The 27,751-nt window shown below is 54.8% G+C and overlaps 1 protein-coding gene and 2 pseudogenes across 2 annotated transcripts in view; 2 read left to right on the top strand and 1 right to left on the bottom strand.

Annotated features, from left to right (window-relative positions):
• The window catches only part of PLXDC1 (plexin domain containing 1), a 57,863-nt gene extending 30,156 nt beyond the window's left edge, over positions 1-27,707 (top strand). The window contains exons 8-14 of one of the 2 annotated variants that reach the window (XM_070393615.1): positions 11,501-11,596; positions 14,108-14,189; positions 17,289-17,349; positions 18,549-18,684; positions 22,405-22,440; positions 24,496-24,656; positions 26,199-27,707. In XM_070393615.1, the coding sequence (XP_070249716.1) occupies positions 11,501-11,596; positions 14,108-14,189; positions 17,289-17,349; positions 18,549-18,684; positions 22,405-22,440; positions 24,496-24,656; positions 26,199-26,318 (692 nt within the window). In that variant the 3' untranslated portion in view covers positions 26,319-27,707. The remainder of the gene's footprint in view (positions 1-11,500; positions 11,597-14,107; positions 14,190-17,288; positions 17,350-18,548; positions 18,685-22,404; positions 22,441-24,495; positions 24,657-26,198) is intronic. The other variant, XM_070393616.1, reaches the window with a different exon arrangement.
• On the bottom strand, positions 5,179-6,243 carry LOC138994721 (U5 small nuclear ribonucleoprotein 40 kDa protein pseudogene; annotated as a pseudogene).
• LOC138994541 (small ribosomal subunit protein uS2 pseudogene) lies at positions 20,277-21,215 on the top strand (annotated as a pseudogene).
• Positions 27,708-27,751: the final 44 nt, after the last annotated feature.

Genomic DNA, 27,751 nt, shown 5'->3' with positions numbered 1-27,751 from the left:
CTCAGTGGATAGAGCGTTGGCCTGTGGACTAAAGGGTCTCAGGCACAATTCTAGTCAAGGGCATGTACCTCGATTGCAGGCTGGAGGCAACCAATCGATGTGTTTCTTTCACATCGATGTATCTCTCTCTCTCTCTCTCTCTCTCACTGTCTCTCACTCTCCCTTCCACTCTCTTAAAAATCAATGGGAAAATATCCTTGGCTGAGGATTAACAAAAAAAATAAAATAAAAAACAATGCTGCAGTGAATATTCTTGCAAGTAGGTACTTTTACGCCCCTGTGTGAGTATTCCCATTAGATGGGTCCCCACCACTTCCCCTGACCTCCCCAGGCCCCCTTCCTGAACCCGTGCTCTAGCTGGCGGCTCAGCGGGGACCTGCAGGACCCTGCTCCATTGCTGCTGTCAGCATCTGCTCTAACTGATCAACGTTGGTGCTGAGCTGGGTGCTTAGTGGTCTCAGTATCACCCTGCTTGTATTTGTTAGCTACTGCTGCATAACAAGTCACACCGACACTTCCTGGCTTAAAGCAGCAAACACGTTATCTCAGCGTTTCTGTGGATCACGAAGCAAAGCGCAGCTTAGCTGGGTCCTCTGGCTCAGGGTCTCCCACAGGCCAGGGCGACCGTCATCTCAACCGTTGTTGGGGGAGAGATACACTTCTGAGCGCTTGCAAGACGGTCTCGGCAGAATCCAGCTCCCCGCTCAGTTCCTGCCACGCGGACCTCCCCGAGGCCAGCTCCCAGCCTGGCAGCTGGCTCCCATCAGAGCAGGCAAGGCGGACAGCAGGGGCGGGCGAGTAAGATGGGAGCCAGGCCTTTTGTCACCTCATCTTAGAAGCACCATCCGATCGCTCCTTGCCGTAGTCCACTGGTTGGAAGCAAGTCAGGAGGCCCAGTCCACACACAGGACGGGAGAGTGTGAATACCCTGAGGCAGGCTGCTTTCCTTGCTGATAACCCCGTCCCCAGGCACTGAGCGTTACAGCGTCTTATTGGATCTTCCTCCCAACATTGGAAGCGAACGTACAGCAGTCCCCCCCTTATCCGTGGTTTTGCTCTTCATGGTTTCTGTTACCCACAGTCAACCGTAGTCCAAAAATATTAAATGGAAAATTCCAGAAATAAACCATACGTTTTAAGTTGCACGCCGTTCTGAGTAGCAGCCATAAATCATCCCTTTGTCCAGCGTATCCACGCTGCGTACACTCCCGCCCCTTAGTCACCTAGTAGCCGTCTCATCAGGAGGTGAATGGGGGGCAGGGGGGTTAATATATTGTGATGGACGATGACTCGCCTTGGGTGGTGGGCACACAGTGCCATGCACAGATCTTGTAACATAGAAATGGAAGCCTGAAACCTATGATCCTATTAGCCAATGTCACCCGAATAAATTTAATTAAAAACAGATAGCCCGCCGAAACCGGTTTGGCTCAGTGGATGGAGCGTCGGCCTGCAGACTGAAGGGTCCCAGGTTCGATTCCGGTCAAGGGCATGTACCTGAGTTGCGGGCACATCCCCAGTGGGAGATGTGCAGGAGGCGGCTGATCGATGTTTCTCTCTCATCGATGTTTCTGACTCTCTATCTCGCTCCCTTCTCCGTAAAAAATCAATAAAATATATTAAAAAAAGAAAAAAAAAGAAAAACAGATAGCCCTAACCGGTTTGGCTCAGCGGATAGAGCGTTGGCCTGCGGACTCAAGGGTCCTGGATTCGATTCTGGTAAAGGGCATGTACCTTGGTTGCAGGCAGATCCCCAGTGGGGAGTGTGCAGGAGGCAGCTGGTCGATGTTTCTCTCTCATCGATGTTTCTAACTCTCTATCCCTCTCCCTTCCTCTCTGTAAAAATCAATAAAAAATATATTTAAAAAAATAAATAAATAAAAACAGATGAGTAGCTGTAGCCAATTTGGCTCAGTGGATAGAGCATCCACCGAGGACCAAAGGGTCCCGGGTTTGATTTTGGTCCAGGGCACATACCTTAGGTGCAGGCTCCTCCCTGGCCTGGGCCCTGGTCAGGGCGCATGCAGGAGGCAACCAGTTGATGTGTTTCTCGCACATCGATGTCTCTCGCTGGCTTTCCCTCTCTCTTCCACTCCCTCTAAAATCAATGGGAAAATATCCTTGGGTGAGGATTCAAAATAAAAAGTAAAAATAACAAAAGATGAGTAGTAGCCTAATGCTACGTCACAATGCCTACATCATTCGCCTCCCCTCATCGAATTACGTAGGCCTTGTATCATCTCACATCATCACAAGAAGGGTGAGTACAGGCCTAAGATATTTTGAGAGAGACCACATTCACATAACGTTTATGACAGAATATTGTTATAATTGTTCCATTTTATTATTAGTTGTTGTTAATCTCTTACTGCGCCTAATTTATAAGTGAAACTTTATCACAGGTATGTAGGTATAGGAAAAAAGAGTATAGATAGGGTTTGGTACTCTCCACTGGGGGCCGGGGAACATATCCCCGCAGATAAAGGAGGACGACTGTATGTTTGTCCCTTTCTACATGAGGGCACAGAGGTTCAGAGAGGTGGAGTGACTTGCTTGAGGTCACACAGCTGTGAAAGGGAGACGTGAAAACCAGATCTTCTGGGTCCACCCTTGAGACTTTCTGAGTCTGACCCACTTCCATTCCACCCAGAAGGGTGATCCTTTCCTCCTCAGTCCCCCAAACACCCACAGCCCTGTGTGCACACACCCCAGCCTTTTGCAGGAAGGACAGCGGTGCACACTCCCACCGCCCCGGCCATCACTGAACCGCTGGGCAGGATCCAGTCCGTTCCGTTTGCGTCTCCCTCGCAGGGCTGTGCACGGCAGAGTCTCAGGAAATGTGTGTTGGATCCAGCTGTTGAATGAGGGTGAACTAGAGGAAGTCAGATCCCCTGGGAGTGCCTGCATCTGAGGCTTCTCTGTGATTCTGGAATGAAAGGCTGTTTGAGAGCAAGCCTGGGAGATGCAGGGAGGCGGAGCGAAGGGGGGTGGGTGGGCGGAAGCACCGTGCACCTGAAAAAACAGGCAGGCAGCTGCGCCTGTTCCTGAGAGACCCGGGGAAGGCCCAGGGGCTCTGTCGTGGGAACTGCTGGCCTTGGTGACTCCACGTGCTCTGTGCTGGGCTATTGTGTCCACAGAAGCCTGAGCCTGGCCCCCAGTCCTTCTTGTCACTGCCAGACAGATCTGCTCATGTCATTCTCCGGCTCCTTGTTGCCTGAAGCATCCAGTCACAATCCTTAGAGTGGCATTCGAGGCCCCGTGCAGCCGAGCACAGCCTGACTTTCTAGCCTCAGCTCCAAACCCTCCTGTTGCCCACCACTCTGTCCGGGCAGCACTGGTGTGTATGCCCGGTGTTCCCCAAACATGCCGAGGGCAAACTAAATCCCTGTGACACAGTTCCTTGTATCCACTACCCCTCTCTTATCAATTGGCAAAGCTCAGCTGTTGCCGCCTCCCTGCCACAAAATCCTTGGTTTCCTTTTCCACTCACCTAGCACTTTGATAATACCTTCACTATTAAACCCATCACACGACCTGCTCATCCGCCTCCTCCCCAGTTAGCCGTGTGCTCCACAGAGCTCACCTGGCCCCAGCTCTTTGTCCAGTTCCTGTGGCAGGCAGGTGCTCCAACAGCGAGTCACACCAGAGCGAGTGCCGCTGGCCTCTGCTCTCTGCCGAGCCCAGATGAGAGCAGGGCCTAACACCACTTAGGTTTGGGGGCACGTGCGTTGGTCACGGTGTCTGTCTGTCAAGGTGTTTAGCTTGGGGCTCCAGGCCTACACGTGCGGGTGGAGCATATGCACAGGCGAGCGCTTTTCTGGGACAGTCGCCATGGCCTTCCTTGGGTTTTAAAATGAGCCGTGATCTCTGCTTTGGGGAATCGTGGCTTTTACGTGGCTGAGCGGTCAGGTTCCTCTGGGTCTGATATGCAACCCGGGAGGCGGGGAATTCGTTTGGATTCGGTTGAGCGGCAGATAACAGTAAACCCCAAACAGCCGGGGCTGAAACAAGACGGAGTTCGGGGGAAGTGCTGTGGTTGGCGCCCTGTGGTCACCAAGGATACCCCCACGGGCCAAGCCCACCTCGGTGTAGAATGGGTGGCATCGCTGTCCTTGTTCCCAAGCTCAGCTCCTCCCTGCCTGGGGCACTGTGAGGGGTGGAGTTTGGTTCCTCCCTATTCAAGAGTCCAGCCCTGGCTGGTCTGGCTCAATGGATAGAGTGTCGGCCTGTGGACTGAAGGGTCCCGGGTTCAATTCTGGTCAAGGGCACATGCCCTGGTTGCAGGCTCAATCCCCAGTAGGGGTTGTGCAGGAGGCAGCTGATCAATGGTTCTCTCTCTCATCATTGATGTTTCTCTCTCTCTTCTTCTCCCTTCCTCTCTGAAATCAATACAAATATATATTTTTTAAAAACCACAAAACCCTTTAATCCATTAAAAAAAAAAAATCCCCCCATGACAGCAGCCTGTCCAGAGACTTTCTGGTTGCCCAGCCTGAGGGCCGGGGAATTCTGCGCATTCTCACTCCTGGGGCTGAGGGAAGGACAGTTTTTCTTTCCACCACTTCCTGCTATAAACTGCTGCACGGGCTTTGGAGCAGAGTCTGCAGAGGGTGCGCTGACGCAGGGAAAGGAGTGGTGTCAGTGAGCAGCACCCTTCTGCAGAGGCGCACGAAACCCACTCTTCATTCGGCCGGAGGGGGTCCCAGATGTCCATATCATCTCCTCCATTTGTGTGTGTGTGTTTTTTCTTGTAAAAAGGCATCTATTTGGCTTTTAATACAAGATGACTCAGAGAAACACAGAAATAAAATATACAAGCCAATTATTAAAATAAATCCCCAATAAGCAAATTTCAGTCACATTCCCTGTCTTCAATCTGGATGAGAAAACGGGAAGCTACAAACCAACCAAAGTCCGTCCCTTTGAAGAAAAAAGAAAAAGTAAAGAAGGAAAAAAACCAAACCGTCCCTGAAACCTGGCAGGCGGTTTTTAGAGGCCTCTGTAAGCTGGCTTTAATCATCCATCCTGGTGAAATGAGACGCATGTGGTTGTTGGGCTACGGCCACCTCCTCCTGGTTTCTTGATCTGCATCTGAAGGGAGGATGCTGGCTTGGCCACCACTTGATGCCACGGATGCAGTCTGAGGTCAGGCAGCCGCGGAGTCTTCCATTCCTTTCTTCACTGGACCTCCGCCATATTCAGTCTCTTGGCACTGGATGCTGAGGGAGCGATGGGCTCGCCGGGGTGGAGAGCCACTTCACTGATGGGGCCAGCGTGGCCCGGCAGCTTATACCACATCCTCCGGCTTGTGGGGTCGCACACGTACACAAACCTGTCGGCTGAGCCAGCTGCCATCTTGCTTCCCTCAGGTGACCAAGAACATCTCAGAAGATTCTTTTCAAAGTTGTGGACACTTCCTTGAAATATCTTGACACATCTCTCTTTGGGAGCAAGTGGCCGGACATCCCAGGCCCGCACTGTTTTGTCCGTTGCATCGGACAGAAGATAAGAGCCTTCAGAACGTACACTCGGGCCAGTCCCTGACTCTGCATGGCCTCGCGTGGTGTCGGTCAGCTCGTTTTGACGCAGGTCCCAGACCTTGATATCATTGTCTGTCCCACCAGGAATAATCTGATGGCTTGTGTCATTGAAGGTCAGAGCCAACCCCTGGGAGGTATTCTGAAATGTCTGCATGGCTGCTCTCTTCCGCATGTCCCAAAGCTTAACGGTCCCATCGTCACTGCCAGTGCCGACAAGCTGGGGGCCCCTCCTGGCCGGATCACAGGAATTCACAAAGGAAGCACGTCCCTTCAGCCTTTTCACCCGCTCACCTGTTTCGCTGTCCCACACTGCCAGTTTATCTGTGGATGCTGAGAAGAGCAGACTGCCATCTGTGTTACAGTCCATCACTGCTCCGCCGTGTCCCTTCGATGTTGCATAGTTATCACAGTCACCATAGACCTTCTACAGCAACATCAGGGGGTCGAATCCTGCAGATGCTAAGGTGGATCCATTGGGGTGAAACTTGCAGCAGTACGTGTCCCCTTCATGTCCTGAGAGAAGCATGATTGGGGCTTGAAGGGAGGAACACCTTGGAGGCCCCGCTTGCAGCAAAGCTCCCGGGGCCGCCTGCTGCTGTCCCGCTCCGGGGCCCGACCCCGCTGCTCCCAACAGCAACTCGTGCCGCTGCCCTTTGACCGGAACCAGCGGCAACTCTGGACCCTTGCGCTTCTGTGGTTCCATCGTGGCGGGAGCCGCTCTCCTCAACCTATTCATTTGTTTAAGAAACCTTTTCTTTTGTGGACAGTAAAAAAAGCAACTTGAGTGTAGCCAATGTCAGGACTGACAGATTCTGAGTAAGTGGAATCAATTAAGGGAGATTTCATTATTAAAGGCTCCAAGTTATAGACTGCCCCTTGGCTGGCCCCAGAATGGCCTCGGATGGCCCTTCACATGTGGGCCTTCTCCTTTACCAGAACTTTCCTTTCCTTTCAAAGGCAGATGTGAGTCCAGAAATGTGTCAGAGGCCTGTGCCGGCCGCTGGGTGGGAGGCTCCGGAACTGGCTGCAGAAGAGGGCGAAGGACCAGCCAAGTGAGGGCGTGGTGGGCGGGGACCTGTCATCCCCGGGTTGGGCCTGTTTCGCCTCTGGCCTCTCTGGATAAAGGGTCCTTCACAGAACCCTCCACTGGAGCTTTTTATCCTTCTGGGGGCGCTGTCTCCCTCCCCTCTTTCTGCTTCTGCTTTTACCTCGGCGCTGCTCGCCGAGCCTGGCCATTTCTTGCTTCCTCTCCTCGGTCTGCCCCTCCCTACTTGGCTTTCATGCTGAGGAGGGACCCCCCTCGGGGGCAGGCCCCTCATCGTGTTCATCTCTGAGGCTCGATGCATAATTATTGAAGAAATAACCAAATGAGCAAATACATGCATGAGCGGGTGAACACTTTCCCCCAGACCACCGTCTGACATTGGTTTATACCGTAACCACCCATCTCGGAGGGACGTTGGTAGCGGGGCCTACCCGTCTGGTTTTTCCGGACGATGCAGCTCTCTTTCCGAACGAGGCCGTTTCCATGGTGTCTGTGTGGCAACAAACGGGACACGGAAACCCCTCTTTTGCACCCTGGGCGTTTCTTAATCGGGTGCAGGACTTCCCGTGCCTGGACCTTAGGATTTCTGAGTCTTTGATGAGTGGAAGCAGAGATAAAACAGAACGCCTCAAACTGCCAAATATGTGGCTTTGGGGTGGCCTCCGTCTCGGTTCCGGGAGGGATCTGCTGGCCGTTCCGACGGACGTCATTGTCCTCGGGCCGGCCCCAGATGTTGGCAAAATAATCCAAGAGCAAATAGGCCCGCGGGGATGTGAAGGCTTCTGTTTACAGAAGAAAGAAAAGTATGACCAGAGCCTTACGCTCAAATAAGTATACGTTGGCGGTTGAAATGAGCAAGTATTTTAAATCAGAGGTATGTTTGCGCACACCTACCCGCCGCCTCCTTCCTGCCACACTGGTCCCCCTGCCCTGCTGGGAGGGCCGTGGTGGCCTTTGGAGGACATCTGACCACCTCTGGCTGCCCCTCACTCGAGGCACAACCCCAACTCCACTTCGAGCCCGGCTAGTGGGGAGACCCACCCCCAGATTCTGCTGGGGACCCCGCTTTCCCTGGATGCTGCTTTTTGTCTCTGACATCGGCTCCCTTGACAAACCCCTGTCTCCTTTTGTGTCCCAACCCTGAGTCCCTTTGTCCCTCCGTTTCACTGTCCTTCTAGCCGAGGGTGGCTGTCCCTGCAGCCTTGCAGGCGGAGAAGTCCCGCCAGCCAACTCGTCTCCTTGGAGCTGTAACTTCTCTGGCCTTCGCTGGCCCAGTGGGGTGGCCCTTCGGAGAAAGGCCATAATCTGTGCTGGGCTGGGGAGGAAGGGGGTGCTTCCTTTGGGCTGTGGGCTGAAGTTATAATATGTTGCTGAGGTTTTCTATCTGTAACCCATTTGTGCATTCATGCACAGTCATTTTTAAAAAATATATATTTTTATTGATTTCGGAGAGAAAGGGAGAGGGAGAAACATCAGTGATGAGAGAATCATTGATCGGCTGCCTCCTGCATGCTCCCTACTGGGGATCGAGCCCACAACCTGGGCACATGCCTTTGGCCAGAATCAAACCCGGGACCCTTCAGTTCGCAGGCTGACGCTCTACCCACTGAGCCAAACCGGCTAGGGCTACTGTCATGTTTTGATGTTCTGTTATGTGCAGGGCCTGGTGCTTGGGGTTGGGAGGCAGAGACAAGTAACCTGCAGGCTCTGTCCTTGGGAGCTGGCGGCCTGGAGGGGCAGGTGGCCAGCAAAGTGAATGTAGGTGGGGCAGTGTAACAGATGACAGGGAGCATTGCACAGGGCGCCCTGGAGCTCAGAGGAGGGTCACCGATACTCCCGGGGGTCGGCTGCCTCTCAGGGGGTCGCTCCATCCACAGCAGCCTCAGGACTTGCCGAGGAGCTGAGGGACCCTCTCGAGAATCACTGACAGGAAACACGCTGGGGTGGGGAGGCGGAAGGAGTGTGGGGCTGGGAGAGGCTGAAAATGCCCCGGAGTCTCAGCCACAGGAAAACCAAACAAAAGGAGCGGGTGGTGAGGAGGAAGAGGAGCCGCACACTGTGAGTGGCTCCTCCCTCCGGCCGGAGTTGCCTACTTGACTTCCCAGAACAGCCCCCTAAGAGTAGAATAACTAGTTCCATTTGTGGATGAGGCTCACTGAGCTTGGTCCCATGTCCAAGGTCACACAGATGGGAAGGGCAGAGCCTAAGCCTCCCCTCCCTGTGTGGTCCCCTCCGGAGGCAGCGCTTCTCTTCCTCCGCATTCTTGTGGGTCCCCACACATTCCTCCCCTTCCCACTCGGCCCAGAGCGGCCCCTGACCCGTGGGTAACAGACCCTCCTGGTGGCAGGCGAGCGGGGAGCGCCAGCACCGCAGGCACAGGCCTCCGCGGTGGGGCTGCAGATTCCTGTTTCGTTCCAGGGGAGCGTTGCTGGCATCGAAGCCAGAGCGGTTTGCATGGAATGTGTTTCGAGGATGTTCTGCGGTCTCGTGGGTTTCAGGGGCCGAGGTGTCCGCCGTTACTCTGCGGGGGGGCAGTGGGGTGGGTGGGAAGAGAGCTTGCTTGGGCACCAGACCCACCTGGGGTTCAATGCTGGGTTACGTAGGAAGGAACAATTCCAAGATTAGGGAATGAATAATGAAAGAAACACAGCTGAGATATTCTTTATATGTAATTTTTAAATTTAATTTCTTTGGATGGCATTTGTCAGTAAAATTATATAGGTTTCCAGTGTACAATTCTATAGTACACCCTCTGTATATTGTATTGTGTGTTCACCACCCCAAGATGAGATAATTTTTAAGCATCAGATTCCTCATAAAGGAGGGAAACGGGCACCCAGCAATTGCACAGAACACCCTCTCTTTCATGGATGCCCCAACTGAGTTCTACCAACTTTCCTCCAAACCACCTTCAGCTGAATGAGAAAATTATATCCTCGCCTACTCTGGGCTTCTAGTGACAAAAACCCAACTCAGACTAGGTCAGTGGTCAGCAAACCACGGCTCGCGAGCCACATGCGGCTCTTTGGCCCCTTGAGTGTGGCTCTTCCACAAAATACCACGTGTGGGCACGCACGTACAGTGCGAAGTTGACTTAAAACTTTAAAGTTTATTAAGTTAATTTTAGGGAACGTTGTGGAGTGAAAGAAGATGTAGTGTCGAGGATTGAGAAAGGTATGTTGAGATGGTTTGGACATAGAGAGAGGATGAACGAAAGGAGATAGACGAAACAAGTATACAAGGCGAGTGTGGATGGGAGAGTTGGAAGGGGTCGACCTCAGCGAACGTACCTCAATCAGATTGAGGACGTTTTTAGCGAAGGCCAGCTTAGGAGTACCCTAATGAAGTTAATAACAATGTACCTACCTATATCGTTTAAGTTTAAAAAATTTGGCTCTCAAAAGAAATTTCAATCGTTGTACTGTTGATATTTGGCTCTGTTGACTAATGAGTTTGCCGACCACTGGACTAGGTTATGTGGGGGAAAGGGTCCACTGGGGATACTGAAGTAGCCCACAGAGCACAGGAGAGCTGACAACGGGCAAGACAGGGACCAGGGCAGCATCTGGAACTGCAGAGCCTGGAATGCCACCATCCTTTCTGCTTCTCTCCACAAGATAGTTTCACTTCCTGGCCTTCCCCATGAGCTTGGAACTGTGGCCATTCATGGATTCCAAGCTTGCATCTTAGCTTCACTAGTAAAGAGCAAAGGGGGCTCTTGGTTACAGTTGCAAAGTCCCAAGGAAGGTCTCCAATTGGTCCAGCTTCCATCAGATGCTCAGCCCTGGACCAATCACTGTGTGGCCAGGGAGGCAGGGTCATGGAGGAAGAAGGCAACTTGCGCAGATCATGTAGGCAGGGGGTGGGGGAAGTTCCCCCAAAGGGAACTGAAGAAGCAATCCGGAAGAAGAAGAATGCTGGGTCGACCAAACACCAAGTGGCCCTTTCCCCTCATATGGAACCCATTCACAAAGCGCAGGGGCTGGCTTCTTGCTTTTCAGAGCCACAGGAAACCAACCCCAAGTTATGGTTCTTGGGTGATTATGGGGGTGTGGTGGGAAATGTCAGAGCATCTCAGATTGCCATTTTAGGAAAAGTCTTTGCATCCACAATTCCAAAGGGTGTTGTAGCATGTGTTTTTTGTCTTTCTACTTCACAGACAAGAAACTGAGGCCCTAAGGTTGTCCAGTGAGTTGGGAACAAAACTCAAATCAAAACTTGGGTGTCCTGACTCTGAGGTCCTGTAGGAAGTTTCTGCAGGGACTGAGGCAGGACATAAGCCTGGCTCCAGGCCCTGAACCCCCCTCTGGCCAGGAAGGAAGAGGTTCTCCAAGGTCACAGCCTGTCCTTCCACAGACACGTGCAGAGTGCTCCCTGCGGGTCAGGTTCAGGACCAGATGTTCACAGCCTCATGCCCCCACCCTCCAGATGAAACCTAGTGACCACGCAAGGTGGTGAGTGCAGTAGGAGGAGGGCACCTGGCCTGGGTGGGGAAGAAGAGGGAGTGGCCCAGGGGGGCTTGTCAGAGGAAGTAGCCTTTGAGCTGGATGTGGAAGGGTGAGCTTGACAGGCAGAGAAGGTGGAAATGCATTATGGGACAAGTGAGCAGCAGCTGTGAAGACACGGAGGCACGCAGGAGCGTGGCATCTCCTGTGTCCTGACCCCAGGAGCAGCCAGGCCTCTGCACCGAGTAGTTAAACCTGCTGATAACACAGAGCTCTCCCAAGGTCAGCTCCTGTCCACCTGTCCTCCGTCTCCCGGCAGCGCCTGCATCATTATCCCAGCTTGAAGGGTTTACTTCTTGCCCTCAGTTCCACTCACTACGACCTCTTGCCCCCCTTCAGGCTCCTGGTTCAGGCCTCAGAGCCCTCTGCCCGTGGCCTGTTCCTGATGATAGGCTCTGCCTCTGTTTCAGAATCCCGGCGAAGGGCCATCTTTGAATACCACCGTGTGGAGCTGGACCCCAGCAAGGTCACCAGCACGTCGGCCGTGGAGTTCACCCCATTGCCAAGTAAGCAGGGGCGGTTCCTACTGACAGGGGAAGGCAGTCTAGGACAGTTGTGTCCTAGGAAGATCTTTGGAGTCAAACAGACCGAGTGCCATTCCCAGGCCCACCACCGACCCCTGTGTGGGGGATGGCCACCGAGCAACTCTGGGCCTCCATTTCTCATTTGTCACCTGGGCCTACCACCACCTCCCTCCCAGAGCGTTGGTCAGGGTTAGAACCACAGTAGGGAGAGCTGAGGACACGAATGGCAGCTCTGACACTACCCAGCACTTCTCAGGCCTGGGGTGTGGTCTGTGCTTGACAGATAGCTACTGTTATTCACACATCATTGAAACCCAGGAGAGTTAGACGGAGCCCCGGGAAAAATAATCCAGGAACGGAATTGATCCATCAGGGAGAGAAGGGTGGAAATGCATTATGGGTCAATGCATTATCAGTGGATTTTCCTCAGAGGAGCGGGATGCTGGAGTCCACAGGCTGAAGGCCATAAAAGGATTTCGCCAGCAGCTCTCCAAGAACCATGGGGCCCTGGCCCTCTCCCCTCTCTGTACCCCACGCACCTACAGGTGAAAGCAGGTCATGGCCGAGGCCCCTGCTGCTGCTGTTTACCCGAAGGATCAGGGTGGGATGCTCGTCAGGATCTGGTCAGAGCAGCTGGGGGGCTGAGGGAGAGGACAGCACTCCCGTCCTTGGATTTTTAAAGAGGGTTTTAATTTCTTCTTCTGTCTCACGGTGCCTCCCAGCTTCTGAAGCCATGGCCTTTCCCCTGCCTGTTTCCCGACCTCCACCTTCTCCTCTTCCCTGGAGGTTCTGGGAGCAGAGGATGGAGAAAGAAGAGGAGGAGGGTCTCAAATGCTAGGTCACAAGTCTGAGTCTGGGCTCAAGAGGAAGGACCCAGACACCGTGGGGTCACAGGGCGAGGACACGTTGCAGGCCTCAGCCCTCCCTCTGGGCCGGAGAGGCCTGGGGCCTGAGAACCGGTGGTTTCTCAAGAACTGGTGAGAGCAGATCTCCACTCCTAGGACTTGAATCACACTTCATGTAGGAGCAGGGACATCCGAGGACAGGGCTGACCGCCCGGGCGGGCGGAGGAAGCGCACTGTCCTGGGAATGAGTTTCTGGGACACTGTTCGTACGTGTGAGCTGCTTCCCACCCTCCCATGGATGTGCTGAGCACTGGCTAGCACGCAGGACATCCGAAATGCAGATGAGAAATGAAGGTCAGTGGGTCTTATCAACACCCATGAGGCACCCAGGGTTTGTTTTCAGTTTAACGAGGGCCATTTAGGGGCCTGCAGAGTCACTGGGAATGGCCAGGACATGGGCTCCCCTGTGGGTGCAGCTGGTGGGGGAGGGGACAGTGTTACAGAGGCTGTGATTGGAGCCCCTGGGAGGCCAATTAGCTTTGCCTTCTGAAGATGGCATCCCCCCCAGTTCAGGCTCGCTTCCTTACCTATTGGGGGGGAGGGGAGGGTAATCCAAGATTCTTCCAGAGGTGTGGACGGGCCATCTCCAAGCCCCTGCCCCCCTCGGCTGGTCCCTCTTCTAGAAGAGGCTCATGAAAAGGTGGTGTGGGGTGAGGGCAGGTGCTGGGGCAGAGGGACCCCACAGAGGCTAAGCGCTCAGACCCTCTGCTCAGATAGAGCACCCAGACCTGCCGCTCTCAGCTCAGTGACTCTCCCCAAGCCTCAGCTCCCTCTTCTGTACGATGAGGAAAACAGCAGCATCTGGATAACAGTAAACACGTGAACTGCCTCCCACATGCCAGGCACTGCTCTAGGCCCCCTGGACACGCAAGGGCTCAAACCCGCCAGAGCTCTCGTTCTCAGGCCAGGCCAGTTTCTGCTTATTTCCTGCCCGTGGCTCTCCACCCACCCTCCCAGGCCTGCAAAGACCTGGCAGACAGACGGACGGACGGGACGAGGTGCCGCCTACAGTCAGTCCCTCCCTCAAAGCTCCTAATGGTGTCTACTCTGTGCCCACGACGGCTTTTCTCCCACTGGCCAAGGGCTGGTTCCCAGCTTCCATCTTGGGGGGCCCATGGAATGCAAATGGATTCCCTGATTGGCGGATTGTGGAGAGACCCATGAAAACTCACACAGCGAAGAAACGCCTGCGATGTTTAGCAAACGAGGGGTCACTTTTCTGTGGTTGGTGGTCACGTGTTGCTTCTGTCAATGTGTTCTGTTCAGCTGCTCATCAGATGCGCCTTCGATGGCAGCTTTTCTGGGCAAGGGCCTGTCTCTCCTTATAAAAGTGCTGGGCTTTGCGGTAGCACCAGCTCAGGGCCTGACCTTCCTCCTTGCCCCCCCACCCCCCCAGGAGACAGAAAGAAGGGGGGAAAGGAGGGAGGGAAAGAGGAAGGGACTCAAGTGAGGGAGGCGTTAGTGAACTCCAGGGTTCCTGTTAGTCGGAGACGGCACAGTTCAGTAAGGACTCGGCACTCAGGAAAGTTGTACTTTGGGGGGTCTGGGGGGGCCTGGTGCTGAGGTGCTGCTGCCTCCTCTCTTGCAGCCTGCCTGCAGCATCGGAGCTGCGACGCCTGCGTGTCCTCGGACCTGACCTTCAACTGCAGCTGGTGCCACGTCCTCCAGAGGTTGGTGCGGGACTGACCTGCGGTCCCCGCAGGCAGCCTGTGGAGGAGGGGCAGAGGGAGCATGGCCCGGCTCCTCGCCTCAGGCCTCATTGCCAAGGTGACGGGGTCTCTGGCTAGTCCACTCTGACCCTGAGGTCAAGAAGGTCACAGGAATGAGCTTCTCCCTGAGGCTTGTGACCAATTAAGGTGCCTGTGTGGCAGGGTCCCTGTGATGACATCGGGCTCCTAGAAATCCCAGCTCCTGCGGCCCCCTCCTCACACCTGGAAAGGGTTGGTTGGTTCTAGGGCAGGGCTTCTCCGAGAGGCCTGCAGCCTCCAGCGTTCCAGAATCCGAGCACTGAGGCTCGTGGGTCCCTGGGACGCGCGCGCCCCAGGCCCTGCATCCGCATCTCTGGTAGAGAAGCCCGGAGCCTGCATGTCAACTCGGCGCCTCATGTGCACACACGCGTGAGACCTGCCGGCTCAGAGGCGGGGTGACCCAAAGACCCACTGCTGCTGGGTTGAGAGCTCCAGGACCCCAAAAGGTCTTTCTCAGGCTGCAGTAGGGTTTCCTGAAAACCAGGGGCACGGAAATGCCAGGCATCTGGGCAAACAAAGCTGTGTTTGCTTGGTTTTAGGATGAGAGGCGGGTTCAGGGATAAAGTTCTTAAATCAGCTCGTCTTCCCCTCCTGGTCCTCAAATCATTTCCTCACAGATGAGGCTCAGGCCCTGCTCTCCTGTCCGAGATAAGTAAACAGCAGAGGGGCGCCAGGCCTCTCCTGAGAGTGGGATGCCCGATGAACTCTGAGAGCCTTTAAGGCAATCTTGAAAATTGCAAATTACAGAGTCCCCGAGCCCCCTACAGCCAAGATACATCTGTCAGCCTTTCCTTTGCTCCTTTCCAATATCCCGGCAGAGAAATAGAAGCCATCACCTTTACAGGTGGCCTGCCGAGCCCACAGGACACAGGTCCAGCTGGGAGGAGAGAGAGCCCCCACCCTGCCCTCCCCCTCCCCCTCAGGCCTCCCAGTGTTCCTCCCACAGCTTTTACTCACTGTTTGTTTTCCCTGTAAGAGGGGCTGGGGCTGTGTGGTCAGAGAAACAGGAGTGAGAAATGCGCTGTTATTTTAACTCCTCAAATACCAAACAGCGTTTTTGCAAAGTGTTCAGGCCCCTTCGCATGAAAGGCACAGAGCCTCAGAGAGAATCCATGGGGTGGGCCCCAGGCTGGTTCTTTTATGAGCGGAGCCTCGCAGCCTGGCCCATCCTGTGTACTTTCAAGCTCGAGAGCCACCGTCTCGGCGGGCGGCGTGGGCCGATAACCCAGAGGAGCCCCGAGGAGCCCTGGAACCCTGGGGCTGGCTGCCACTGCGCATCCAGCGACAGCTGAGCCATGAGTACTGCAAAATGGGTCAGAGGGAAGCCAACCTCTCACGGACAGCCCCGCAGCACGCACACACCCAATCCCAGATCTTCGCTCTGGTGCCAGGGACCACGCCAGTTTAACGAGGGTTGGTCAGGGTGGGGGAGGTTCTGGAAACCTCCGGTCCTCAGGTACCCGTGGGCCTGGGCTCAGCCACTGCCAGCTCTCTGGAGCCTCAGCTCCAACTCAGAGCTCTCTCCAGCCCCTAAAAGGTCAGAGGGCAGGGCTGGTGCACTGGGGCCGGCCACCGTGGCCTCTCCCACCAACAGCTGCTTGCAATCACCACGTGGACTCGTGGCTAACCCTCTCCCCTCCACCCTCCACCCGCCAGCCTCTGCAGGCTCCCAGGACTCCCCCTCCCTGCCCTGAGCCTGGAGCTGATTTAGACAATTTCACGGACCTTGGCATTTTCCTGTCATCCCACATTGCCCCCCGGTGGCCCATTCTGGAGTCTAGGGGTGACCTTAACTCCAGGATTTGGCTCAGGAAATGAGCCTTCCCTCCCCATTGGGAGGGTCCCAGGAGATGGTGCGGGAGCAGCCTGCTGCCGGGGCAGCACCTGGCACTCAGGAGGCACTCAATTAACGGCCATTTCTGATGCCCTTCTTCTTGGGATCGGGGTTGGTTGGCTCAGGGCTTGGAGTGTGATGCTCTTAGACCTATATTAAGGCTCAGTCCTTGAAGGAATCACTGTGGCCTAAAAGAGAGGTTAGTTCCCATCCCCCAATAGTGCCCCTAATCCTCCATCCCCCACAGCAGGGGCACAGAGGACCTGCGAGAGAGGAGGGTAGGTGGCTGGGGGCGGCAGGTGGAGCAGCTCAGAGTCATCTTCAGAAGGAACGGCTGCCGGTTTCCCCGGGAACCTCGGCCCTCAGGCTCCCAGGTCTCGGGCAGATGGGCAGGCAGTTGCTGGTGCAGGACGTGAACCAGCCATGAATTCCTTCTTAGCACGGGTGGCGCGTGATGTTATTTTCCCATGCAGATGTCCCTGTACTTGAGTAGCGCTTGATGGATTCCCCTGGCACCAAAGAGTGGAGATCGGAAATTTGAGCACGAGGCCATGGAGAACATTCTCTGGTGTACCCTCACGCCTCCACCCCTTCCCTAGAGAAGTGCCCGGCACCTTGCAGCCCAGCTGAGCTGCACAATGTCCTCCCCGGGAGCCCTGGTCGGCCAGTTTTCATCTCTCCCAGCCTGTGGCAGGACCCTCTTGTCTGCCCTTTCATGTCACACAGGGGGGTGTTGTCTAAACCTGCTGATGTCCAGCTTCACCCAGCCTCTCCCTGCCAAGTGCAGGCCCTTCCACACCAAAAAAGGGTCTCGAGGAATGAACAAGACTTCCCCAGATGAGAACACGCGTGTGAATTCCCTGTTAGCAATTTCCTGGCAGCCCCAAGTCAAGGGGATCTGAAGGTCATTAAAGGTCATGGCCCCCTACACACTTGTCCGGACAGAGGAGGGCTTGGTCCTCGGGAGCTGGGTCAGAAAGAAAGCGAGGGTTTCACAGATGCCTTCCCCTCCTCCTGGGAAAGGAATAGAGGGTCCAGGAGGGTCTGACTCCTGATTCCACAGCCGCCTGGTGCTGAGGGCAGCTGCCCAGTGGTCTCGGGAGCTTGACCACCTGAGCCCGGGGAGAGCTGTTACTGAATGGGGGGAAAGAAAGGGGAAGCGCTCTGACCTCTGGTTCCCCCTGCAGATGCTCCAGTGGCTTTGACCGCTACCGCCAGGAGTGGCTGGCCTACGGCTGTGCCCAGGAGGTGAGAGGCTTACCCGAGCCAGGCTGTGGGGAGCAGGAGGGCTGTCAGCAGGCCCTTGCCTGGTAGCTCTCTCAAGGTGTCTTTGGTTCTCGGTGAAATTGTTCCCTCCCCCTGGGACTCAGATCCTCTGGGAGGCTGTGCCCCCGGTGACATTCGTGAAGCAACTGTGTCTCCAGGGGTTGGCAGTCATTCTGGGAGTGAGGAGGGCTGTTCCAGGCTCCCCCATACCTGTTCTTTCTCACTAGTGGGATTTCCCAGAACGCTCCGCACTTTGATCCTGGGTGGGGAGTGTCCTGTTGTCACCCCTTATACTATCATGTGGGTCATCCATGTGTCCTTTCTCCCTCCCTTCCTCTCCATCTCCTCTTGCAGTGCAAGCACATGCCCCTGCAGGCTGCCCTGCGTGTGCTCTGATTTACTCCTCACATGGCCCCAGGAGCTGGGGGCTGGTGCCCCACTGGCCAGAATGGGAAACTGAGGCTCAGAGCCTTGGCCTGCATCTCACAGTTGGTGAGAAGGCAAAGGTGCTGGGCCCAGCATTTAAACGTAAACCCCCAGGCCCCACTGCCGGGCACACATCACCGTCTGTTTTATGAGGAAGGCTGGGTGAGCAGTCTTTTCCTGGCCTTAAAAGAATCTTGTCCAGGGCCTACGTCCGCCGTCGGCCATTGGTGAATGTACAGATTCGCTCTGTTTATTTAAAGCTAGCATCCCGGCTCCTTCCTTGAGGAAGGATTCAAAACAGTAGACAGATACATTGCCCTGTAAGATGAGATGCTTTCCGGTCTGGCCGGTGTGGTCCAGTGGTTGAACGTTGACCCATGAACCAGGAAGTCACAGTTTCATTCCCTGTCAGGGCACCTGCCCGGGTTGTGGGCTTGATCCCCAATAGGAGGCGTGCAGGAGGGAGCCGATCAATGATTCTCTCTCATCATTGATGTTTCTCTCTCCCTCTTTCTTCTTCTCTGAAATCAGTAAAAATATATTTTTTAAAAAGGATAGGCTGCTCTCAGGATAAAGCGGGAAGCTTAAAGGCATGCAGGGTACAGCTTTGGTTAGATTGCCATGCGTGGACCATGCATGGAACCTTACATTTTCTGACCACCCAGGGATGAAAGTGCCCCCCCCCCCCCCATCCCCGTTTGTTGGCATGCCCATCAGCGAGGCCTCTGTCCAGGGCAGCCGGGTCTCTCTTACAGGCAGAGGGCAGGACGTGCGAGGACTTCCAGGACGAGGGCCACTACTCGTCTTCCCCTGGCAGCTCCTTCAGCCCTTTGGACGGAGACCACAGCACCACCTCCTCCTTCCTCTCCTTGGACAGCCTCACCACGGAAGGTAACGTCGGGGGAGGAGGGAGAGAAGCCCCGGGGAAGGGCGACTGGCCGGAGTATCCCCTCTCTGACAGGGATCATCTCAGGGAATAAGAACTGCCCTGTCCTTTCACGGACGCGGGGCCTGAGGCTCAGAGACCCCCATTGGGGTCACTGGCTGGTGAGAAGCAGAACCAAGTTTAGAATGAGGGGACTCCACCGCGCTCTAACGCTGTGCTGGCCCACGTCAGGGCTGTGAGGGGGGAGATGATTGTCCAGCCCATGGCCAGGTGTTTTATACCATATTTCAGTTCATCTTACTAGCCATCCTCATAGAACCCTGAGGTCTTATCATCCCGGTGGAAAGAATAGACTCACTCTACCTGGTCATGGTGGCTCAGTGGTTGAGCGTCGACCTAGGAACAAGGAGGTCATGGTTCAATTCCCGGCCAGGGCACATGCCCAGGTTGCAGGCTTGATCCCCAGTAAGGGGTGTGCAGGAGGCAGCTGATCAATGATTCTCCTCATTGATGTTTCTCTCTCCCTCTCCCTTCCTCTCTCTGAAATCAATAAATATATATTAAAAAAGAAAAAGAAAGGGCCTAATGGGCCCAGCTGCTATGGCCCAGTAGTTGAGTGTTGACCCATGAACCAGGAGTTCAGGGTTCGATTCTGGTCAGGGCACATGCCCGGGTTGTGGGCTTGATCCCCAGTAGGGGGCGTGCAGGAGGCAGCCAATCAATGATTCTCTCTCTACATTGACGTTTCCATCTCTTTCTCCCTCTCTGACATTATTAAAAAACTATTTTTTTAAAAAAAAGAGAAAGGGGCAAATGGAAAGGAGAGAAGAAGTGAATATGTTACAACACTATTCGGCCACAGGCCCATTTTGTAGATACAGGGCAAGTGAGGCTCTCAATGCAGGTATTAAACTTTAGGAGGCACCCCCCCCCCCAAAAAAAAAGCAACAATCAGGATAAATAATATTTTAATGCAACATTTGTAAAAACCAAAATTCATGCCAAAAATTCCATAATGAACAAAATATCAAAATTGTAAGTAAAGACAGGATCAGACCCTGCTTCACTGTCTCGCCCTAATTCCAGCCCTAACCCCTCCTACAGAGGTCGGTTCAGGGCTGGGACTCCTGAAGGAGGAATAAGTGAAGGGGAGGAAGGGAGGAACAGAATATGCAGCAGCTCGGAGACATGCGAGCCGAGGGTGGAGTTGTGGCAAGTGACATGAGAAAAGAAGATCGGGGACAGATCGCAAGGGCCTTGAACACCTATGGACAGAGAGGAGCTGGCAAAGCCTTCAAAATGACATAGATGGTGCCCCAACCGGTTTAGCTCAGTGGATAGAGTGTCAGCTTGTGGACTGAAGGGTCCCGAGTTCAATTCCGATCAAGGACACATGCCCGGTTGCTGGCTCAGTCCCCAATAGGGGGCGTGCAGGAGGCGGCCAATCAATGATTCTCTCTCATCATTGATGTTTCTCTTCCTCTCTGAAATAAAATTTTATTTAAAAAAAAATAAATGACTTTTCCTCGCTACCCAGGGAGGGCTCCATACGGCGTTGTTCTTGGTTCCCACTTAACTTAAAGGGAAACTTCTCACAATGACCGGAGCCCTTGGTGTCCTGCAAAGGAAGGAGGAGGATGTCCTCAAGTTCCTTGCAGCAGGAACCCACTTAGGCGGCACCAACCTTGACTTCCAAATGGAACAGCACATCTACAAAAGGAACAGTGATGGCATCTACATCATTGATCTGAAGAGAACCTGGGAGAAGCTTCTGCTGGCAGCTCCTGCCACTGTTGCCATCGAAAACCCAGCTGACGTCAGGGTCATTTCGTCCAGGAGTCCTGGCCAGCGAGCTGTGCTGAAGTTCGCTGCTGCCACTGGAGCCACTCCCATTGCTGGCCGCTTCACTCCTGGAACCTTCACCAACCAGATCCAGGCAGCCTTCCGGGAGCCAAGACTTCTGGTGGCTACTGATCCCAGGGCTGACCACCAGCCTCTCACAGAGGCGTCTTACGTTACCCCGCCCACCATCGCTCTGGGTAACACAGACTCTCCGCTGCGCTATGTGGACATCGCCATCCCTTGCAACAAGGGGGCTCACTCAGTGGGTCTGATGTGGTGGATGCTGGCCCGGGAAGTGCTCCGCATGCATGGCACCATCTCCCGTGAACACCCATGGGAAGTCATGCCTGCTCTTTACTTCTACAGAGATCCTGAAGAGATTGAAAAGGAGGAGCAGGCTGCTGCTGAAAAGGCCGTGACCAGGGAGGAATTTCAGGGTGAATGGACTGCTCCTGCTCCTGAGTTCACTGCTGCTCAGCCTGAGGTTACAGACTGGTCTGAAGGCGTGCAGGTGCCCTCTGTACCCATTCAGCAGTTTCCTGCTGAAGACTGGTCTGCAGCCCCCACTGCTCAGGCTACTGAATGGGTAGGAACAACCTCTGAGTGGTCCTACGCTGTTCTTCCACAAATTCTTAACAGAACGGAAATGAGATTGATGGAAAATAAACAGTTTCTAAAAGTCAAAAATAAATAAATAAGTGAAATGACATAGATGGTGGAGATGCTGGAGGGGGAAGAGGAACAGGACACATGTTGGCAGCCCTAAACTGCGGACCGGCTCCGTTTGTTTAGAGTGCTGGTGCTTAAAGCAGTCCTACGGCATTCTCCCGACAGGAGCTCTCACGTCCTTTCCCCGTAGGACTTCGGGGAAGAGCCACAGGGAGGGTCAACCACTGGAAGGTATTTAGGAACCTACAGGACACACACCTTGAGGTAGAGACAGACTGGGTGTGGGTGTGGAAATCTGTCCTCCACGTCATACCCTGGGGGAAGTCTCCAGGCAAATCTGATCTTTTAAAAAATATATCTATTTTTATTGATTTCAGAAAGGAAGGGAGAAGGAAAGAGAGATAGAAACATCAATGATGAGAGAGAATCATTGATCAGCTGCCTCCTGCAAGTCTGCACTGGGGATGGAGCCCGCCACCCAGGCATGTGCCCCGACCGGGAATCGAACTGTGACCTTCTGGTTCATAGGTCAATGCTCTGAGGCACGCCTGCTGGGAGGCAAATCTGATCTTGTGACACATTCACCCGCTCCTCAAGTCCTTCCTCAGCTTCCCTCTGTCCCTTAGGAGAACGTGAAAGGTCCTCAAGGTGGTGCCAAGCAGCCGTGCCCCACCCCGCCCCCCATCCTCACCGCCCTCCAGCTGCACTGGGCTGCTTTTTATTTCTCAACTGGGCAAGTTCTTGCTGACGCTGGGCCCTTGCCCATGCTCTCCCTCCGTCTGGAACCCTTTCCTCAGCCCTCCTTCTTGTCTCCCTGTGTCTGTTGAGGCCCCCAGTCAGAGCTTCATTAGGCTGGATCTTAATTGTTCCTCCCTCCATCCATCCAACCTGTTAACTCCCTGAGGGCGGAGACCAAGTCTGTCCTCAGTGCCTACTCCCAGTGCTCAATCCAGAGCTGACACTCAATGAGTATTTGTTGAATGAATGAACAAACGAACAAACACGAGACTAGGAAAAGCTGGCTTGTTCACGGCCTTCTACCACTGCACTGCTGTGTGACTTTGAGCAAGTCACCTCCCCTCTCTGTGCTTCCGTTTCCTTGCCTCTGAAATGAAGGCTTGGACTGAACCTCCCTAAAGTCCCATCCGGACCTAGAGTGACAAAGGCCGTAAGGATTCCACTAATCTTCCGCCTTCTCTCCTTTCTTTTGGAAGATGACACTAAGCTGAATCCCTATGCGGGAGGAGACGGTGAGTACAGAGCTGCCGGCTCTCTTCTTCAGAGCCCAGCCTCCTGGACCCACCCCAGAGGAGGGGGCAGCAGTGCCTGGCCTCGGCTTGCATTCAGCGCTTCCTAGACCTCCTGCTGGGCGGGAAGGCCGGGGCTTCTGGGCACAGGCCCCCTAGATGGAAGGAACAAGTATCTCCATTAGAACTTCCCATCTTAGGAACCTCCTGTGGTTCTCTGCTCTTGACTATCCGCCCCCTAAAACGAGAGAGAGGAGGCGACGGGGCTGCACCAGGGCAGCGTGGTGGTGTGCGGCCTGTGGCCGTCGGCCTCCTGCCCCCATGGGCCTCAGCCTCTTCTTACGTCAACTTTCCTTTGACTCCCCACCTGGGCTGGCAGAGTACACCAACATTGTTCACCACAATTTTTATAGGGCCCCGAAGGTGGGGTGCCCTCCCCCAGGATTACCTGGGAGGCCTGTCTCGCTGATGAGGTGAGGTGGCCCCACCTTTCCTGCTTTTGCCCAGACCCAGCTCGGGCCTTTGCTGCCAACACTGCAGAGGGGTGGTGGACGTGCCCCTAACTCCAGGGCCTGGGAGGTTGGGGTCCAGCAGGAGAGAAGAGGCTATTAATGCAGCACAATTTGATGGTGGCTCCCACCAGAGATGGAGCTGTTCTTCTTCTGTGGGCAGGAGGTGTGAGCATGCATGTGTGTTGCGGGGGGCGGGGGGGGGGGGCGCAGGGTGGAGGGGCGCAGCTGAGCCACCTTCCCGTCTCTAAACCATGTGTTCATCAGCCCAAGTCCTGACCATCAGATCCCCAGGGTCCCTGCAGGCTGCTGGCCGGCTGCTGACCAGGTCAGGGGAGGCCAGCTTGGGGGCGTCTCCCCTCAACTCCCCCACCTGTTGGTGACAGATGCACAGACCCTGCTGCCGAGTGCTCCAGGGGCATTTCTCCCCCAGGTTTCCCCTGCTTGCAGAGAAGAAGGCTTGAGGAGGGCAATGATTCTGGATGCATGTAACAGTCTTTGAACAATCCCATCCCACCCACTAGCCGAGTAAATAAGATCAGATATTCCCGCCGTTTGCATGCCCGTCTGTGTCTATTTCATTATCTCCACATCCCTTTAGGGTCGGGAGGAGGCGCACACAGCCAGGTGGTATTGGGGAAGTTAGCTGGCACTGGCTCTGTCCTTGGACAAATCCCTCCGCCTCTCTGTATTTCCATGACCTCAGCCACTCGGGAAGGGTGGGACTGGACGAGCGTCCAGCTCCGTAGTCTATGGAAATACTCCGTTTCCTCCACGGAATATATTACAAATGTTTGGGGTGTTCTCAGAGAGTGGCTGCTGGTTTATGGGCCCTCAGACGTCTTCGCTCATCTCTTTTATTGAGCTCCTACGATGGGTTGGCCTTTTTTCCCCTAAGCGCCGAGGACATAGAGAGGAATAAGGCACGGTCTCTGCCCTTCACGGGGTCGCAGTCTGGTGTAATGGACAGTGACAGCTAAAAATGTGGCCATTTTGCTATTATAATCCCTGGCACTTATTGAGGTCCTCCGAGATACCAGCCAGGGTCCTCAGTACTTGACAAGCATTATTTTGCTTTAACCCTCACAATAACCCCAGCAGGTCACAGTAATTACCCTTGTTCTGCATACATGATCACGGAGACACAGAGAGGTTAAATAATGTGCCCCAGGCCACACAGCTGGTAAGGGGCAGAGTCTGGGTTTGAGTCCAGGCAGCCAGATTCCAGCTCCCAAACTCTTCACCATCACAGTGTGGAGTCCCTAAAAGTACTTATGTGGCCTGGGGATCAGAGAGAACTTCTCTTGAGATCCTTATTCCATCGACATTTGGGCAATGTGAAGCGATTTTGAAAAGCCACCTGAACCGCGCCCAGAATGTGAACGCCCTGCTCAGCCCCACCCACTCCAGCCCCACCTTTGTGTGTATTTGATAAATAGATCGAAGGTGTTGTCAGCTGCCGTCTCCGGGGCTCTGTCAGCACCCAGGACGCCATGGCCCCACCTTCCTGGCTCCCTGCAGCAGCCCTGCCCTAACGGTCTCCCCACAGGCCTTCAGGACAACCTGTCCCCCAAGACCAAGGGCCCCCCGGTGCACCTGGGCACCATCGTGGGCATCGTGCTGGCGGTCCTCGTCGTGGCGGCCATCATCCTGGCGGGGGTTTACATCAGCGGCCACCCCACTTCCAACGCTGCGCTCTTCTTCATCGAGGTCGGCTCCCCGCTCTGCTTCTGCATCTGTGTGTCCCTGGCCAATCAGTACCTGCCTCTCCCCAGCTCATCCCTCCCCCGCCACTCGCCTGGCGCCTCTTCCCACCCGAGGAACCTTCACCGACTCCATCCAGGCCCATCTCACACTGGCTAGTGCCCTTTTAGTCCCCAAACCCCAGGGAACTCCTCCAGGCTTCCTGTCCTGTCTGCTTTTGCTCTCCCGCTGGTGAAATCAGGCCCCAGGGAAAAGAAATGAGGCCAGAAGCGCCACACATGGCCATCGAGTGCTGTGCAGCCAATCCCTAGTGATCTATGGTCCCTCATGGCCAGACTCCAGGCCGGTGTTTATTCAAAGCCATAATGGAACTGAGGTCTCTGCCTCTTTGCTGTGAGGGTTTTGTTTGTTTTTTTATTTTTTAAATTTCATTTAATTTTTTTTTTTTTGAGAGTAGGTTTACTAAAGATGGGGACAGTGAAACAAGGAAGGGCGTAGGACAGAAGAAGCAACTGGAGAGCGTGGAGGCAGGGCTGCTTTTGCTCTCTAGAAATGTCACGGGAAAGAAATGAGCTGAGGCGGGGCTGCTTGACTCACTGGAAGGTCAGAGAAAAGGCGGCCTGGAGACAGGTCCAGGGGGTTAGGCCAGGACGAGCTGCCGTTGCCCATTGCTCCCCGGGTTGCAAGTCTCCCGGGACCCTGAGAGTTTAGGAGATGAACGCCCTGGAGGGAAGAAAGGGTGGGCCTGCCCCCAGGAGGGAGAGCTCACTGCTGTCTGGGTTTTTTAGATCAGACTCCACAAACCACAGTCACAATGAGTTGCTTTCTCTGGGAGCTTTCGCTGCGGATGCTACCGTTGTGCATGTCTCAGAATTTGGAAGAGCCGGCCCACGGTGCAGCCTGGGAGTGAGGCCCAGCCCTCTTCATACTGGGCCACAGAGCTCCGAAGCTCCTGTCCCAGCCCCACGCTTGGCTTTTCACTGGCTCCCCTCCTGGCACAGCGGTGGCACCTCTGTGACCACAGTCTCCTTCCTGGGGTGCACAAACCCACTGACCTCATTACCCAGAGACCCGGGGAGTTTCCTCCTTTTTGTTAGACGCCCCTGTTTCTTGTGAATCCTAACCAGTCATTCGTAAGCCTCAGCCTACCTGGCATCCCCAGCCACAGGGGTGCTGACGAGGCAGGTCTGAGACAGGCCCAAGAATCTGCATTTTCATAAGCTCCGCAACTGACTCTGTAGTAGGACCCGTTCTCTCGGCATTTCCAGAGCCTCCCTGATCGTTCCCTCTCTCACCTACGTCCTCACTTCCCACTGTCTCAGGGCTCCACTCCGTGTGTCGCTAAAGCTTTCACCTTGAGTCCCGCAGCCCTCACCTCCCAGCAGGTTTCCCTGCAGTGGAGGGAGGCCCTGACCTTCACCCAGCTCTCAGGAGGCCCCCGGTGTCCTTGTAAAGAGAGTCTCGGTGCTCAGCGCTGTCCCTGGGGCGGGAGGGGGTGGTCCCCAGTGGGTGAGCTCATACCCGCTGACTCCGCTCTGTTCCCCGCAGAGGAGACCTCACCACTGGCCGGCCATGAGATTCCGCAACCACCCCAACCACTCCACCTACACGGAGGTGGAGCCCTCTGGCCACGAGAAGGAGGGCTTCGTGGAGGCGGAGCAGTGCTGAGGCCAAGTGGCACCTTGGAAGCGGAGAAAGGAAGCGGAGAAGTGATTTTTGTTGGCCTCCTCCGAACATACGCTGGCTGGGACGCTGGGACCGTGGTGGTCTGTGGTGCCAGAGCTGCAGTTTGGCCCTCACACCCCACTACGGAAGCAGGGGCAGAAAAGCAACCACATTGAGTTTTTAAGGAACAATAACCCACTTTCGTCCTCTCTTGATGCCAGGGGTCTCCCCTTTGGGGCTGTCAGTGGTCTACTCTGTAGCTGCCCCAGAGACCCCGTCCCACCTGGAGATGACCAGACGCCCAGCTCCTGGTCACCTCATGCCCCTGCATGGGACACAAGAGAACTGAGCTCTTGACCTGGGCCGCCACATCCCAGGGTCCATAGACTCCAGAGCTGGTCCTCATGGCTATGGATCCGGCGCATCCCGCCCCCGCTCCTGTGGCTGTGGGAGTCTGGAGAAGGCGTTCTCTCCATCCGTGAACACAGGGTCAGCAGCTCTAAGCCCTTCGCCAAGCCGCATGGAGGAGAGCCGAAGGAGAGGGGAGAAGAGAACTTCCGGGGGAAACTGCATCTTTAGGCTTTGCTCCCTCGACGTGCCCTTTCTGCTGGGAACCGGTACTTCTGTGTCAGATGTGTGTGCACGTGTGTGCAGCCCGTTTAGCCCAGCTGTGGCCCAGCCTCGGCGGGCGGGCCCTGAGGGCTCTTTATTCCAGCGGCACGGGGCATGTCCATTGTGCTCACTGGCCTTTTCCTCTGTCAGTGCACAGCTTTCCTGATTACTCTTTTTCCTCCTCCAAGCTGGATGTGGGCCGCCATTGAAGGCTGGTTTATGGAGACATTCAGCAGAGAACTCCCGCTGGAGTCTGTTGAGCAGCAAAGCCACCGGAACGGTAGGGACACGGGACACAGGACACTCCCAGGGGAAGGAGGGACTTTCTACAGAAAATCGTGACCTGGAGAGATGCCTTCACCGCCTCGGCTCTGCTGAAAGTTTTGGCGGTCAGAGAGTTTGAGCTCCCAAACGTAAGCTGGTTCTAAGGGAATTCTGTTCCAGCGATGAGTTGAAACTGTTTCTGAAGAGCATTTGAAACAAAAATCTATCGCCCTGGCCCATGGGGCTCAGTGGGTTGAGTACCATCCTGTGCATCAGAAGGCCGCTAGTTCAGTTCATGCCCAGGTTGCAGGTCCAATCCCTAGCTGGGGAGTGTGCGGGAAGCAATCGATCAATGTTTCTCTCTCACATTGATATTTCTCTCTCTCCCCCTCTCCCTCTCTCTCTAAAAATCAATAGAAAAATATGTTAAAAAACACACACAAATAAAATGGAAATCTATAGCTCACCCTCATCCAAAGTAAACAAAATTGTCAGTAAATAAATAGTAAATCAGTCTCCACTTGGTCACACCCTTGCATGCATTGTCATTGGGGAACCTG

Source organism: Myotis yumanensis, unplaced genomic scaffold (assembly GCF_028538775.1).
Source record: "Myotis yumanensis isolate MYYU_CA2020_CCGP unplaced genomic scaffold, mMyoYum1.0.hap1 SCAF_16, whole genome shotgun sequence".
Taxonomy (NCBI): domain Eukaryota; kingdom Metazoa; phylum Chordata; class Mammalia; order Chiroptera; family Vespertilionidae; genus Myotis; species Myotis yumanensis.
The sequence above is the reverse complement of the archived record's forward strand: the minus strand, read 5'-3'. Positions and strand labels throughout refer to the sequence as shown.